The following is a 16,935-nucleotide window of genomic DNA, read 5'->3' on the forward strand; positions in this document are numbered from 1 at the left end:
CCTCCTAAGACAAGGTGTGTTTGTATGGAGACACTGAGTGGTTCATCCATGTCTGTGAGATTTGGAAGCCGGTTCCCAACTCCTGTTCAACCGTAGACATTTCTGAACTATTCTGTTTATTTTAACTTTTGTAATGGACTCCAAACTTGAGGAAGATTGCGAGAGCAGGACAGAGACTTGCAAATGACCTTCACTTTAGTTTCTCTGTTGTCTCCCTGCCCCACCTTCCAGCCTAGGCTCATCTTTTCCCCGACCCTACAGAGCGTCAGACGCATCTTTATCTCTCCGGCCACAGCACGCCCAGCTGCAAACATGAGTGTGATATATATATCACGTTCTGGAAGTTTCAGTTGAGATAATGTGCAACCAGGGTTATGCTTCTGGGTTCGCGTCTGGTGTCCAGCATCCCTCCTGTGAGCTTTCCTGGTCTGTAATGTCCATGATCATTCCAACAGGTGGAGACTGGCCCTCCTCACATAGTGGCAGTTAGCTCTGCGCAGATGCAGGCCACACACTGTGGCAAGCCCATGGGCTGGGCTGTGTCCACCCCGGCACGCGTGCCCCACAGAGTCTGTGTGGCTCCATCGCTGGAGTACAGGTCTCCGGGGGTTAACACCTTGTATGGGGAGAGTGTGTGTATATGATTGTTCCACAGGGAGTTGTTCTTTTATATTAGAATTGTTTCTCATCTTCACCAGAACGATGGTGGAAAATGCTGTCTTTATTTGTACTTCCTTAAATCTAATTTTGAGGAGCACCAGGGTGGTAACCTCAGGGTCCTGAGTTCAAGCCCCGATTTAAAAAACAAGCTGATTTGGGGCTATAATCTGCATACAGTGCAGCTGTTTCAGCATCCGGCTTGCAAAGTGTCAGACAAGTGTGTGCACTGCTGTCCTGGTTGCCCCAGTCAGGATGGGGAGCATCTCTGCACCACCCCCAAGTCTCCCTGGTGCCCCTTTGTGGTGGAGCCAGGCCCTCACGCCTGCGCCTCGCCTCTCTCCATTGCCACTGAACATGAGCATCTCTCCTGGAACTGTACATGAACAGAATCGTACGGGATGTGGCCCAGGGGCGGCTCCTCTTACCAGCCCAGTGATCCGGGCATCACTCACGTGTGCGAGTCAGTGGTGAGACCCTGTTCATCGATGAGTAGCATCGCATGTGGCGACAGCCAGTCTGTTGTCCCCTGTCCACAGGGATTTCAGTCACTTCATTTTCAGCATTACAAAGGAACTTCTAGAACATTTGCATGTCTTCATGCAGAGACACGTTTTTATTTCTCTGGGAGTGAAGTTGTTGGAGGGTAAGTGTGTGATCAGTTCTACAAAAGATGGCTGTTTTCCCTGGACCGCTTACGCTCCCACCTAGTGAATGCACCTCTTCCTCACTTTTTATTTTCTTAGAAAAAGTATGCTTTTGGTCATTAAAATATCCATATGGTTTTTGTTTGCATTTGACTCAACGAAGTGTATCTATCTTCTGTGAAGTGTCCAATAGCCTGTCTATGACGGGGTTCCTTGTCTTACAGTGTAGTTTTAAATAAGCTGCACACCCAGCATGAGGGTCACACTGGAGACCCGAGATCAGGACTCACCCTCAATGACTGAGCCAGCTGTGTATCCATCTTACCGTGTTTTAAGAACTTTGTATAAATCATATATTCTGGAGGACAGTCGTTTGTCCTATACATGTACTGGAAGTTTGTGGTTTCCTTGTTTTAATGGTGTCTTTAGAGGGTCAGACATCTTTAATTTTCACGAGGTCAAGTTTATCACTTTCTTTTCTTTGTCATTTATGCTTTTTATGTCCTAAGAAATCTTTGCCCCAAAATCATAAAGAATTTCTCCTGGAAGTTTTAGAGTTGTGGCTTAGTTACATTTTTAGGTCGTTGGTTCATTTCAGGTTATTTTTTTGTGTTTGATATGAGGTGTGGAGTTATTTTTTTAATGTTGATATTTAGTTGTTAGTCACCACTCACTGAAAAGATTTCCTGGGGCGCCTGGGTGGCTCAGTGGGTTAAAGCCTCTACCTTTGGCTCAGGTCATGATCTCAGGGTCCTGGGATCGAGCCCCACATCGGGCTCTCTGCTCAGCGGGGAGCCTGCTTCGCTTCCTCTCTCTGCCTGCCCCTCTGCCTACTTGTGATCTCTGTCTGTCAAATAAGTATATAAAATCTTTTTAAAAAAGAAAAAAAGCGCATCTAAATGTTTAAAAAAAAAAAAAAAAGATTTTCCTTTAGTGGCCTTGATACCTTCATCAAAAATGAGTTGTCTGGGAGCGCCTGGGTGGCTCAATCGGTTAAGTGACTGCCTTCGGCTCAGGTCATGATCCTGGGGTCCTGGGATGGAGCCCCACATCGGGCTCCCTGCTCTGTGGAGAGCCTGCTTCTCCCTCTACCTTTGCCTGCTACTTTGCCTACTTGTACTCTCTATCTCTGTGTCAAATAAATAAAACCTTTAAAAAATTATCTTCTGATATTAAAAAAAAAAAATCAGTTGTGCACGTACATCTGGGCATCTGGGCTGCACCGTGGTTTATCCGTGCTCTGATTCTTTACACCAAACCACCGTAACTTCATAGGAAGGTTTGCAGCTGGGCAGTGTGAGTCCTCCTGTTTGATTCCTTATTTTCAGAATTCTTTCCACTGGTCTGAGTGCTTGCTTGTCCACATTCATTTCAGAATTAGTACATCAGTTTCTGTAAAACTGCCCCCTGGGGTTTTGTGTGGGATCACCTAGAATCTGTAGGTCATGGTGGGGCGAGCTGACGTCTTAATGGTCTAGAAATATGTTCAACCCTTCTGTGTTCAGGCGACACGCAGAGTAGAGTTTGTATGCGTTTTCCTTAAGAAGTCCATGGTTTTGATGTTGTAAGTGGTCTAGCCTTTTTTTTTTTTTATTTCATCTTCTAGTTATTGCTCATACACAGCGATATAGAAATACAGATGATTTTTGTATATTGGCCTGCTGTCCAGAAACCTTGTTAATTTTACCTATCAGGATAAAACCTTTCCAGAATATTCCAGACCATGTCCTGTGATTGGGTGGTGGGAGTTTTGGCCTCTCCAGTGAGGCAGTGGTTCAAGGGTTTGAGAGGAGATAGAAGTTTATTGAATCCAGGGCCAGGGAGTAGCGGGCTGGACGGCAGAGCCGAGGCCATGTGCCAGGAGGGTGGGGGGTGGTTCAGGAGGAAGGTGGGACGGTGAGGAGGTTTGGGAACATAAGGAATGCTCCCTTTTTTGTACTCAGTGGTAAGTAGCCCGTTGGCCCACTCTGGCCTGTGGCTGTTCTAAGGTGGGCTGCCCGATGGCCCTGTTTGCACCCAACCCAGGGGCTACCATGGGCCCTTCTGTCTTACTTAGCCTTCCAGAAGTGGCCTCTGCGTGCCCCCTGACAGACAGACAAGGACAGATCCTTGGCATTGGGTAGAGGCCTCAGTAGCTGCTTCCTCCTGAATGAGGGCAGGGAGGGGGGCGTCTGTCTAGCAGGAGTTCATTTATAGACCAGAATGTGGTTTGAGGTTAGGAAGCTGGTGGGCCATTGGAGTGATATTACTTGGTGGTCAGGGCCATGGGATTTAGGGGAAGGGACCCCTCCAGTGGCATGGGCTGGAATCCCTGTTCAGCAGTCCTTCCCATACGGAATTGTTGGATTCAAGATGAGACCAGTTAACAAAGATTAAAGAGGGGACCAAAATGAGGAGTATGAGTATTGAGGGCAGAAGTGCTAAAAATAGAGGAAGTCGGGAGAGCTGTAGTTGGTTTCCAGGAAAACCAGGCAGGTGATTGAAGGTGAAACAAAGGGACAAGGACCATGGAAGAAGGAGCAAGGCAGCTGGGAACAGCCACCTCAGGACAGCGTCCCAGCCGGCTCCTAACACAGGCAGATTCACCCTGGTCCAGCTTCTCTGCATACTGGGAAACGGAGACTCAGGGGACCAAGCGGGAGAGCCGGGGAAAGCAGTCCTGACCACCCCCCCGCCGCCAGGGCCTCGCAGCCCACCTGTTTGCCCTCGCATCTCCAGACCACCCCATAGAGCCGCCCTGGTTGAAGAACAAGGGCTCTGCCACCGCAGAGCTGGTGGGGAAAGGGAGGGAGGGAGGGTTCCCTCCGAAGGGTGGGAGGGGACACCCATCATCCTTGTGGGCAGGGGCCATGTGGCGGGTTCACCCCGGGCTTTGGGTCCTCACCCAAGAATTACACAGATGGGAGGTCATCAGTGTACCAGGGAGAGTCCCTAGAGATCCCTGGGAAATCAGGGGAGAGTCCTAGGGCCAAGGTCCTCCAAAAGTGGGGGGTCCCAATTGGATGTGGGATGACTGGATTGGGTAGAAGGGACCCCGGCTGGCATAGGGGGGTCCCAGCCAGTGCCGTTGTCCCCAGCAGGTAGAGGTGACCCTGGCTGGTGTAGGGCAGTCCTGGTAGGTAGAGGGAGACCCCAGATGGCGGAGGCCAGCAGGAGGTGGTGAGGGGACAGAAGTTCTCTGGGTATAACTACAGGGGCTGTGGCTTCTGCCAGCAGTGTTTCTAGCACATGCTGAATGGTCAGGATTGCAGGTCAGGATTGCAGACAGATCTCCTCACCTGTCTTCCAGTCTTCATCAGATGGTTTCATAGGCGTGTTTTCATGCACGAGTCAAGGTGAACTTTTTCTCATATACTTCGAAGTATTTACTTTCTTGCCTCCCTCTTTAATGGATATGGAAGCCTCTCTAGACAGGTGCTCTGTATATTCTCAGCCCCCCTTCTCATTCATTCGTGGTGGACCTGTGTTCCCATTTTTCATTTGTCTTAATCTCATTCATGCTGTGTCATTACTGAGCATACTTCTAAGTTTTATGTGTCTGCCCATTATTTCTTAACATGGTCTTTATTTTTACTCCCTGGAAGCCCCTTTTTTTTTTTTCTTGCCCTTTTGGTACTTTAAGGTTTTTAGGGGGTTTTTTTGTGTGTTTTTTTTTTATTTTTTTTTAAAGATTTTATTTATTTATTTGACAGATAGAGATCACAAGCAGGCAGAGAGAGAGGAGGAAGCAGGCTCCCTGCCGAGCAGAGAGCCTGATGTGGGGCTCGATCCCAGGATCCTGGGACCATGACCCGAGCCGAAGGCAGAGGCTTAACCCACTGAGCCACCCAGGCGCCCCTGTTTTGTTTTTTTTTTTTGTTTTTTTTTAATTTTTAAATTTGTTTTCAGCAACCTGTACACCCAACATGGGCTCAGTCTCACTGCCCCAGATGAGAGTCATAGGCTCCACAACTGAGCCAACCAGGTACCCTAAGGTTTTTATTTTTATATTAGTTTGGTCAAGGATCAGGATCTAGTTTTATTTCCTGTCAACCAACTATATCAAATACATTAGATAAAAATTATCTTTTCTGGGGCGCCTGGGTGGTTCAATCATTAAGAGTCTGCTTTCAGCTCAGGTCATGATCCTGGGGTCCTGAGATCGAACCCCACATCGGGCTCCCTGCTCCGCGGGAAGCTTGCTTTTCTCTCTCCCATTCTCCCTACTTCTGTTCCCTCTCTAGCTGTGTCTCTCTCTGTCAAATAAATAAATAAAATCTTTGGAAAAAAAATTATCTTTTCCCTTTCCCCACTGATTAGGATTTTGCTCTTTCATGTGGGTTAAATTTTATGTCATGACTTTTTCTTCTGTGTTGGTCTGTTTTGTTCCAAAACCACATGTTTACGTCAAAACTCACTTAACCAAAATTATCTCCAAACTAAAGTGGTCAGCGTTTTCCTGCAGTCTATCCTGTACTACTAACATTACTGATTTTTTTATACCACCCTAAAGTGATTGGAATTTTTTTATTTTAAAATTAAAATAATATGGGGCGCCTGGGTGGCTCAGTGGGTTTAAGCCTCTGCTTCAGCTCAGGTCATGACCTCAGGGTCCTGGGATCGAGCCCCACGGGTTCTCTGCTTAGTGGGGGGCCTGTTTCCCCCTCTCTCTCTGCCTGCCTCTCTGCCTGCTTGTGATTTCTCTTTGTCAAATAAATAAATAAAATCTTTTTTAAAAAATTAAATTAAAATAATATTATGCTTTCTTTTATATAAGAGTGAAGTATATCCACAATTTTAAATGAGCTGGTAAAAAAGAAAAGAAAGAAAAAGGAGCCATTAGAAGATAGAAAAATAGGCAAAGAAAACAGAGGCATTTCAAAGCAGACAAACACAGGTTGGCCACTAAACCTAGAGGAGAGGTTGGTGGAGAGCAGGGTGGGCTCCCACTAGGACGGCTACTCACCTGGTTATTGGAGCATGACAGTATTGGCACCCAGTGCTGGCAACACAGTGGGGAGACAAGACACAGGTGCGCAGTCTGGGGCAAGAACCATGCGGGGGTATTTCATATAGGGGAAGATACGTGTCAGTAGGGTCCAGCACTCCTCTGCTGCGTGTCCCTAGAGTCCCTTGCCCACAGACAGGGGAGGCCCATGAGAGAACTCCCTGAACCATTGCTGTAGCAGCAAACTGTTGCGGGGCACCCAACGCTACTGACAGAAGAAGGGGTGAATCAGCGGCGTTCTGAAATCACACCTCCGTGTAAGTGCGTGGACTAGACACATGTGCACGGAAATACAGCTGAATGCGAGGGCAAGCGAACGCCAAGGTTAGCATTGGGAAGCATGCAGAACGGTGCTGTGGTGTGATTTAAGGCTGGGTTCACATCTGGTGGCTGTCCTGAGGTAGGTACCGACCAGGTAGCTCCAGGCCCACACTGTGTCCTCCCTCCACCGGCCCTAGGGGTGGAGCTCGGAGCCACAGCTGCGCAGAGGAGGAGACCACAGGCCCCTGTGGGACCCGCCGACCTGAAGCAAAGGCTGTTAGTATTTGTAGTTTTTACATCTCTGTGCTGGGGACCTGCGTGTTTTATCTCTTTGATCATAGACGATGCATGATCAGGGCCCCATCAAACACGAGGGAAAAGCGTGCAGAGGAAACTTCATGTGGTTCCACCCAGTGGGTGTTCCGCAGTGTTTGACACACATTCCTGCCTGCGCCTCTGAATCTCCCGGAAACAGTGGGCGTGCTTGTGACGTATCCCCAGAGGTCCACAAACATGCGTTTCCACTCAGTGTGCATGAGGTCCTATTTCCCAAATTCTTGAGGACACAGGGGAGCAGGATACTTACAATCCTTTTCAATCAGCTGCTCCCTGGGGGCGTGGGGAACCCGAAACAAAACCAAGTAAGCGCAAAGCTGGGACTGTTTCCACTTGAACCCCTGATGGTAGATGTATAAAGTCACACTTAGTTTAGCAAGGTTTCTGGGGTCCCCATTAGAAAGTTAACACAGCAGTTCCCCATCCTAACTGCTTGTTACAGGCACCTCTGCAACTCTAATATTTTTTTTTTTTCCTTAAAAGGGAAAGACTCATAATTCACACAACACAGGATGAGGTTACTGAACCCTGGGCAGTTTGAGGGTGTTGTGGAGTGGTCTGTCTGCTGTGGCCCTGTGGACATGGTGGCTGGGTCACTGTTTGCTGCGTGGGGCTGTCCACGGCTCGGCAGTCGATGCCAGGGAGCCCACCCCATGGTGGTGGGAGGCAGGCCCTCTGGGCTGGTGCAGACCAGCCCCACCGGGCGAGAGTCACCTTGCTCAAAGAATCACGCTGGTTGGGTTGACACATGCCTGCAGTTTCTCGGTGGTCAGGGGAACGAGAATCTGGCACCATATATGAACGGGGGTAACTTGGTACATCTGCCTGAGTGGCTCTGTACCCCTCATGTTTGCTGCCTCAATCTCCTGTCTCCAGATTCAGTTTTAAGAATTAAGAAGTGTGTATGTGGGACGCCTGGGGGCTTGGTCAGTTAAGTGTCTGCCTTCAGCTCAGGTCATGATCCCAGGATCCTGGGATCAAGCCCCGCATTGGGCTCCCTGCTTTGCTTCTCCCTCTTCCACTCCCCCTGCTTGTTTTCCTGTTCTGTCTGTCTCTGTGTGTCAAATAAAATCTTTAAAAAACAAAAAAGGAAGTGTGTATGTGAGGGAATAAGAGGCATATTAACATGGATATGCCATCAGATTTTAGATTAAAATCAATTTTGACACATTTCTGGGGTCCATGACTCAAACGTGTCAGAAATGTCTCCTTGCAGTAGTAACCTGTGGCCCCTGTAGCAGTTGCTGGCGTCCCAGATGGTGAGACTCCTCCCCGTGGGGACAGGCTGGACAGCCCTCTGCACAGGAGCTTTCATGCACCAGCAGACCGTGGAGGGTCCCTTCTGCGTGCAGACAGGCCCTCCTGCTTCCTCACGGGTGTGTGCTGTGCCCGGCAGCTTGCCCCATTCAGAGGCCGTGTTCAGTCTGCTGCTATTACCCAGTATTACTAATGCTGCCATGAAAAGTCCCACACACAGAATGAACTCTGGAAGTGGGATATCAACATGGGTACTGGGGTTGGGCGTCCCGCGTCTGCCCACCTGACAGTTGCGGGTGTCCAGCTACCATGCACCGAGTCGGAGGTCCGTCCCTGTGCACCCCCAGCCACTCTGTGAGGCACCTGCCAGATGAGAGGGGCGTGAAGAGGATGCCAGCTGGAGTAAGGGAGGGCTGGCGCCGGGCAGCCTCCTGGCTCACTTGTCTTGCTGGAGGCTCTGCCCTTCGCCCCGCATGCCTGCCCGAGCTTGACCCGGGATTGAGGTGTCCCTGTTCTGCGGTTTCAGAATCGGGTGTCCCCCTTCAAGGACATGATCTTTTGCTTCTCGCAAGAGGACTGGTCCCTTCTAGACCCTGCACAGACTGGCTTCTATGGAGAGTTCATCATCGGGGAGGACTGTGGAGTCTCCTTGCCTCCAAGTAAGCCTTCCTTGCCTCTGTCCTGAAATCAGAGAACTGCGGGGCCAGTCTCTGCTTCAGTGTTCACCCCTGACCCCTCAGGTCTACTGACTGCACATACATCAGGCCTAGCTGGCTGGTTTGCATACTAACCCAAATGTAACGTGCTTTCCATGCGCGTGGTTTTCTATTACGTGTAGGCATGGCTAGTTTTGCTTCTGTTTCCCTGATGGTCCTGAAGGAGACCCCTCTAACCACAGCTCCTCCCTTCATATGCTCCTCCTGTCCCCTCCCTGTTTCCTCTCAGTAGCCCTTCCTGGCCCCCATGGGGGCTGTGACCCGATGTGCATGTCTCCGGCTCTCCTTTCTGGACCTGTGTGGGGTCCACCCTCCACCCTCCCTGGCTTCCTGTGCTGATGGGTGTGTGTCCTCCCCTTCGTGAACAGATGACCCAGGCACCCAGCTGGATCTCTCCCAGGGAGAGGAGAATGAACCCCGGGTCCCCGAGTTGCAGGACCTCCAAGGAAAGGATGTGACCCAGGTCTCATACTTGGGTGAGTAATGGTTCCAGAACTGGGTGGAAGGTTGCCACTGGCCAGAGGCAGGCCCGCTTCCGCCACCATCTCTCTGCAGCCCAGTGTTTCTCCTACACCTTGTCTGGCCTCCTCCCTGACTCTTGCCAGAAAGCACGTTGCCATTCCCCTCAGCCAGAGGTGAGGGTATGACAGGAATCCTTCCCTGTGCTGCAAGTGGGGCCTGGCTTATGCTAACTAGGTGGCCCATCCACAGGTAAGCTCAGATCCTCCCCAGAAGTCAGGTTGGGGAGGAAGAGTGGATGCTCAGACTGTCTGGCACCCAGCCACACGGAGAGGAGCTGGGGCTCGGCCATGGTGTTTTCTCACATCCTCCCCCACACCGTGTCCACCGAGGTCATGTCTGTAGCCTCCGTGCCCTGGAAATGTCTGCTTCTTCATGGGAGTGGGCTCTGTGCGGTATCAGCAGCAACCCCCATCCCCTTGGAACCCTAAAGCTGGCATGGAGCAGACCAGGTTTTCGCCCCATGCCCGCCTGGAACAAGCGTGCACATGCCCTGGCTAACTCTGCACATTGCGAGTATGCAGCATCTGCGTGAGGTGGGGGACCTTGTAGACACCCAGCACAGAAAGTGGGAGTGAGCGCTGGGAGTTCTGTTGAGTTCAGCACCCAGGTTCAGGGGGTGACCCGTCTTGTCTACAACACTTTACTGAACCCAGGGCTATTCTCCAACCAATTAATTTCTCCAGACTGCGCAACCCTCCAGCCATTCCAGATAGAAGAGAGACGAAAAAGGGATGAGCTACAGGTGCCAGAGTTCCAGACCTGCCAGCAGATGACACTCACTCAGAACACCTGCCCAGGTACTGGGTTAGGGAGGCTGCACACCTGTGTGTGCGGTGTGTGTGCGCGCGTGTGTATGCGTGCTGCTCTGGGGAGGGGGTCCCTGGGTCTCTGAGATCCCTGCTGACGGCTCCTGTGGACTATATGCTATAGCGCTATTCTCCTAGTCTGGGACCCTCCCCTCCTCTCCTTGCCCTCCCTCTGTGGGTGAGAGCCAGGGCTCCGCCACCGGACAAGGGTTCTGCGTGCTGAGGGTGGTCATGGCTTGAGGAGTACCCAGGACAGGCCTTGGCATCCTTGCTGGCTTCTGCGTGCCTTCAGCACCTCTTTAGAAGGTGGATGCTAACCAGCCGGGGTTGTTCTCAGCTCCACCTCCTCCTCCCTAGGCCCTGTCAGGGATTTGGCTCTGAATGGGCAAGACACTGAGTGTGGCTGTCTGAGAACAAAGAGGGATGCTAGGTTTCCAAGTGCGTTGGTCGCCCATGGCCTCTGAGCAGGGGAGGGGCTTGGGCCCCCACCGTTCGCATGCAGGGTGCTCCTGGCCTGGTCGCTGTAATGCCTCACTGGACTCTCTCTTCATGCTCAGGGTCCTTTCTCTGTGCATTGCCTACATAATACTCTGCAGTCCTGGTATTGGTTTGTGTTCCCCTCCCATGGGGTGAGCTCTGCTTGGACCCAAGCCTTATGGCAGCATGTAGTCTGTGCGAGGTGCTGTGTGTGCACCTTGTGTGCTGATGACACTTCCCAAGAGGTCTGCCAAGACAGCAGACATTTCCCTCCTCGCGGTCCTGGAATGGGGTCAGGGCCAGCCTCGGAGGTGCTGGCAGGCTCTGTGGATGGTGAGGACACTCTGCCATGGAATGCCTGCCCTCGCCCTGTGTGCTCACGTGGCCTTTCCCTACGCCTGCTGTTGGAGACAGAAGTTGATGCTCTCCCATCTCTTCCTTTCCTTGTAAGTGCTCATCCCAGCACAGGGCTCCCACCTTCAAGACTGCTACTAGGCCCACCTACCTCTCAAAGGCCCCAGTGCCTGATGCCCTCACACTGGGGCTTAGGGCTTCCTGGCTCTTGTCTGCACCTCACTGAGCCATTGCGTGTCCTCTCTGGGAATCTCCTAGAAACTCTCAATTATGGGCCTGGATCTGTTGCCTCTTAGGTATTTGCACACAATTTCTCCCCCTTTTATAAAATTTTATATGTCAGCCCATAACTTTTTCTCTACATTTGATGATTTTTTTAAAGATCTTATTTATTTATGTGAGGGGGCACAAGCAGGAGGAGAAGCAGGCTCTACGATGAGCAGGGAGCCTGATGCAGGACTCGATCCGGGACTCTGGGATCATGACCTGAGCTGAAGGCAGATGCTTAACCGACTGAGCCACCCAGGCGCCCCTTTCTACATTTAAAAAATGTAAATTTTTCATCATCTCCTTTCAGGTTTTGTGTCTTATGAGAAAGCCTCCCATTTTTTTATGCTTTTATTTATTTATTTGACAGAGACAGAACACAAGCATGAGGAGTGTGAGAGGCAGAAGCAGGCTTCCTGCTGAGCAGGGAGCCTGATGAGGGGCTCGATCCCAGAACCCTGGGATGATGACCTGAGCCAAAGGCAGACGCTTAATGGCTGAGCCACCCAAGCGCCCCAAAAGCCTCCCCATTCTAACATGACAAGAATGTATTTCTTATAACGCCTGGATTTTTATTTGTTTATTTTCTCATCTGTCTCTCTGACCCTGCCGTGACTCAGCCCTCCATCTCAGGGAGCGAGCAGTGCGTTTGCAGACCATGAGTACCCTTCCCAAGGCAGGAGCTGCCCCCGTGGCCATGCGTGTGCTCTCAGCACACCCCATGGTCTGGCATTTCCCGCCTGCAGCTAGCCAAGCACAGGCTACATTTCCGTTCTCCTGAAACCCTGGGCAACTTTGTCTCTCAGAGATAACAGTCTTGACTGCCAGGTGGTTACTGTTGAGGATTAACTAATTCACGAAAGAGCCCTCGGACCAGTAATTCCTTCCGCCTTCCCTCCTGTAATCCTGACCGCCCCCACACATACACCCTGAGTTACTTCTCAGTACTGAGCACTGAGCTCCTGTCCCTCTTCCCCTGGTGTTTGGGCACGCCTCTGAGTCTCAGCTCTTCTACTAGGAGTTCTTCACATTGTTGTGTTGATAACACATGACAGCATTATTGTCGATTTATTCCTCCCTCTGTAGAAGCTCTGCATTTGTTTCTGTTTACTCTGATTGGAGTGGATGTGACCCCATATGCATTATGTTAGTCTCCTAGGGCTGCATACCAAAGAACCACAGATGGAGAGGCTCAAGCAGCACTGATTTTCTCAGAAATCGGGGGGCTCAAAGCATAGGCTGAAGGGGGCAGCACAGTGTCCTTCCCCTGAGGCTTCCCTTCTTGGCCTGCGGACAGAGGTCTCCTCCCCGCATCTGCACATGGCCCATCTCTGGATGTCTATGCCCTGATCTCTTCTTAGAAGGACACCTGCTAGAGTAGGACCTGCCCTGATGACCTCATTCTAACTTCTTTACCCCTTGAAATGCCTTATTTCCAAATAGTGTCATATTCAAGGTACTGGGCTTACAGATTTTTCAGGGGATGCATTTTGGCTCATTGCATTCTGCCTTCAGGTGCCCCAAAATTCCTGTCCTCTTCATATGCAGCAGATAATCACCCTCTCCAAACATCCCTTAGTCTGTTCTACATCCGCCCTACATCCATCTCACCTAAATATCCTGTAGATCAGGTGTAGGTGAAAACCAGGCATGTTCCCCTCCAGCTGTGAACCTGTGCAACCAGACTTCATGTTATGTACCTCCCAAAATGCAGTTGTGGGACAGGCTAGAATGGACCTTTTCATTCCAAAAGGGAGAAATTGGCAGTGCCTGGGTGGCTCAGTTGGTTAAGCTTCTGCCTTCAGCTCTTGGGGTCTTGGGACCGAGCCTCGTGTAGGGCTCCTTGCTCAGCGGGGAGCCTGCTTCTCTCTCTCACACTCCCCCTGCTCATGCTGTCTGTCAAATAAAATCTTCAAAAGGGAGAAATTAGGAAGAAGAAAGGCTGATGGCCCCCAGGCAAAGGTTGGAATTCCATGAGAATGTGCGGCTTACAGGTAGCAATGGGCTCAGGGCTCTGTCGCCGTCGGGCTCGGGGATGCAGTTGGAGTCCTGTCTCCCGAAGGACAGCCTTGGCAGCCAGTCTTCCTTGGGCATCAAGGATAAGTAGCTCTCTGGCCAATTGTGTAGAATGCCAGAGGTCTGAACCCCAAGGTTCATCCATCTCTTGCTCTTTAGTCTAGGCTGGCAGTGTTTCTACTCAGACACAAGTCTCAGAACCAGTGTTGGGCCCTTGCAGTCCCCAGGAGCTCAGGCCATGCAACAGGAGAGTCCTTTACGGATCTTTCCTGGATTATTTCATCTCTGTTGCCTGCCTGGATCTGTGGCTCACATCCATAATCCCTTTACCTGGTGGTTCCCCAGCCCCTCCGTGTTCTCTCCAGAACATGCTTTGTCGTCTTCTCCAGTATGGATGAAACTGGGAATTTTCCAGATATTCTTGTCTTTTCCCACCCCCCCAGCCTCATATCAAGCTGAACCCCGTGACCTTTGTCTTCTGAGGAACAGATGCTCCCATGGCTCTGCTGTTGCCTGCTGTCTCCTGCTCTCTGGCTTCTTAGTCTCCCTGCCCTGCTTCTTTCTCTCTGGCTTCACCTGCCCTCAGGTGCCCTAACCTCACAGAACTCTCCTTGTTCCAGAGATTACATCCAGAACACCAGAGTGGTTGCTGCGCGTGGGACCTCATGCCAGGCACTCCACTGCCCACCCACTTTTTCTAAATCACAGACTTGGGATTCATTGAGTCTGCTTCAGACTAGGTTATAAACTCTAGAACCACTACCTATCCCCATGGTGGCTGCTGGTGGGCTTCAAAGGTGACATAGTTGACCTGGGTGGTAGGAACAGTCAGACAGTCATGACATCATCAGCACAGTGAGGCTAACTCTGTCCTCAACCCTGAGCCCGGAGTGTGTCACCCCAGTTGGCTTGTGTGTATAATCTGGCAAAGAATAGGTCATTGGGTGGTGTCCCGGAGCCAGTGGGGCTGTTGGTGTCAGAAGTCTTACAGAGACTCTGAAGGATTTCGGTGCTCAGCCCCTAGTAGCTGGCACCTTCCGGCCACTGCCTTTATAGGATATGGGGTCTTTCTCTCTACCGTGGTCTTTATGATGCCCGATTTCTGGTTAAGTAGGGCAGTCCTAACTGATGTGCATGGCCACGACTTGACTGACACTGATAGAAACAAGTCGTTAGGGCTTGAAGGGTCTTAGTGCCTAGAGAGGAAAAACAAAGATTGGGATTTGGGGCCTAGTGGGAAAGAATCAAGCTGAGCCTTCCCGGTTGGGGTTTCTAGGTGTGGGGATGTGGCTGATGCAGCACTGCTGACCTCACTCCCTGTGGCTTTCCCATAGCTGGAGGTGACGCGCTGACCCCTGAGAACGGCCTAGATGAGGAGGTGACCATCGAGATAGTTCTGTCCAGCTCTGGGGACGAGGACTCCCAGCACGGCCCCTACTGTGCAGATGAGCCGCGGAGCCCCACCGAGAAGCCGCGCAGTCTCCCCGCCTCCCACCGGAGTGGCGCCGAGGCTGGGGGCGAGGTGCAGACGTCGTCCTCTAAGAAGTCCTACATTTGCCCGAACTGTGGGAAGATCTTCCGCTGGAGGGTCAACTTCATCCGGCACCTGCGGAGCCGCAGAGAGCAGGAGAAGCCGCACGAGTGCTCGGTGTGCGGGGAGCTGTTCAGTGACAGCGAGGACCTGGATGGGCACCTGGAGAGCCACGAGGCCCAGAAACCTCACCGCTGTGGCGCCTGCGGAAAGAGCTTCCGCCTCAACTCACACCTGCTGTCGCACAGGCGCATCCACCTGCAGACCCGGGGACTGGAGCCGACGCAGAAGCGAGAGGGGGCGGGCGCTGGGCCTGGTGCGCTGCTGGCCGAGGGCGCGCCCAAGCTCAGCTGTCAGTGCCGCGAGTGCGGGAAGGCGTTCCAGCGGCCTGAGCACCTGGCGCGCCACAGCAGCAGTGTGCACATGAAGGACAAGGCGCGGCCCTTCCAGTGCCGCTACTGTGTCAAAAGCTTCTCGCAGAACTGCGACCTCCTCCGCCACCAGCGTCTGCACATGAAGCGCCGCTCCAAGCAGGCTCTGAACTCCTACTGAGGAGGCCTGCGGGACTGGTAGTATGTCTCCTCCCCCTTCCCGGGACAGGGCTCCTTCCCCAGGCAGGGCAGCCTCCCGTCCAGTTCCCTTTCCTGATCCCGTCTCCCTCCTCACACCCCAGGGCAGGGTGAGCCTCTCCACACTGACTGGTCCCACACCCCACCCACCACGCACCTCCCCCAGGACAGAGTCACACCTTCCTGCCCTGTGCTCTCAGGTAGAAACGAGATAGTGGCTGAATGAGCATTTGTTCTGTCTCTGCTGTGCCAAAAAGCAGGGAGGGCTTGTCTCCACCAGCTTTGACTTTTCCATCTTTCCAGGTCTTAGAGAACCCCTGCACTGCTTTCCAAGCAGGGAAGGACCCGGGGTTTCCTCCACCATAGTGACCCCACAGGGGTCTATCCCTTGCCAACCAGTCTTAAATACACTTTCATAAGTCCCTGTTGCACATCCTGCCTTCCCCCGTCCTTCAGTCTGGGAGTAACTGTACTTCTGTGTGCCAACAAGAAGCTTCCCGTGTGGGGGTGGGCTGGGAGGAAGGCCCGGAGGCAGGTGTCCTCTGGTGCCTGTGGGCAGCAGGCCAAGCACCCCAAGCCATGTCCGATCCTCAGAATTCAGTCCCCATCACCATCTGGCCCATAGGAGCAGTCCACCGTCATCAGGAGGCTTGGAGGGGGGAAAAGTCCCACCCTTTTATTTGTCATGGTGTCTGGTTATTAGGGAATGTAAGTTCATTGAAGGCAAAGCCCACATTTTTACATTGTTGCACATTCTCCCAGAAATGTTTCTCTGTACTCTGGGAGGCCCTTGATAAAACGGTTGTGGGGTGGGAGCGTGGTCATCGTTTGAAGAGCACTAAGGCACCTCATCCCACCCCACCGCGTCTAGGAATGGGGTGCTCAGCTGCCAGTCCCCCAGGTGGGGAGGGGACAAGATGTTTAATGAGCATTAACTCAGCCTGCCAGTCGTATCTGTAACAGTGGGTTGGCTTAGACACATCTTCTGAGTTCTGGAGGAAGGAGTCCAAGATGGAGGTGTGAGCAGGGTTGGTTTTTTGAGAAGGAGGGTCTGTGTCACTTGTCTCCTCTAGCAGGTAGTCGCTAGCAGTGGTTGACACTCCGTGACTTGTTGGAAGCATCACCATGCTTTATCTTCACCTGGTGTTCTGTGTATATGTCTGTCTCCACACTTCCCTTGTAAGGACACCAGCCTAAGTCCTACCCTTCTGACACCAGTCTGTTCCCATCATAACTAATTATATCTGCCAGGGCTTTATTTCCAGTCTCATTCTGACGTACTGGGGTTAGGACTTAAACCTGCACATTGTGGGGTTGGACACAGTTCAGCCCACAACACCGGATAGACCTGCAGTGCTGCTCCATTCCCAGTTCATGGAAGAATCAGTACAAACGAGCTTGCTCTCCCGTCCATCAGAAGCAGGATTCAGACCCAACCTTCTGTTTCCAGGGTGGGTGTCCAATGCCCAAGAACCTTTGAAGTCTGCAGCCCGTGATTGTGGACTGGGAGCAACCACTGGTAGTGGAAACTT

The 16,935-nt window shown here is 51.8% G+C and overlaps 1 protein-coding gene across 1 annotated transcript in view; it reads left to right on the forward strand.

The window, feature by feature from the left end:
- The window catches only part of ZNF496 (zinc finger protein 496), a 28,783-nt gene extending 13,260 nt beyond the window's left edge, over positions 1–15,523 (forward strand). The window contains exons 7-10 of the mRNA XM_032847576.1: positions 8,672–8,804; positions 9,230–9,337; positions 10,067–10,180; positions 14,638–15,523. Coding sequence (XP_032703467.1) covers positions 8,672–8,804; positions 9,230–9,337; positions 10,067–10,180; positions 14,638–15,386 — 1,104 coding nt within the window. The 3' untranslated portion in view covers positions 15,387–15,523. The remainder of the gene's footprint in view (positions 1–8,671; positions 8,805–9,229; positions 9,338–10,066; positions 10,181–14,637) is intronic.
- Positions 15,524–16,935: the final 1,412 nt, after the last annotated feature.

The sequence above is a fragment of the Lontra canadensis genome, unplaced genomic scaffold (assembly GCF_010015895.1).
Source record: "Lontra canadensis isolate GAN:19392208 unplaced genomic scaffold, GSC_riverotter_1.0 scaffold190, whole genome shotgun sequence".
NCBI classification, from domain to species: domain Eukaryota; kingdom Metazoa; phylum Chordata; class Mammalia; order Carnivora; family Mustelidae; genus Lontra; species Lontra canadensis.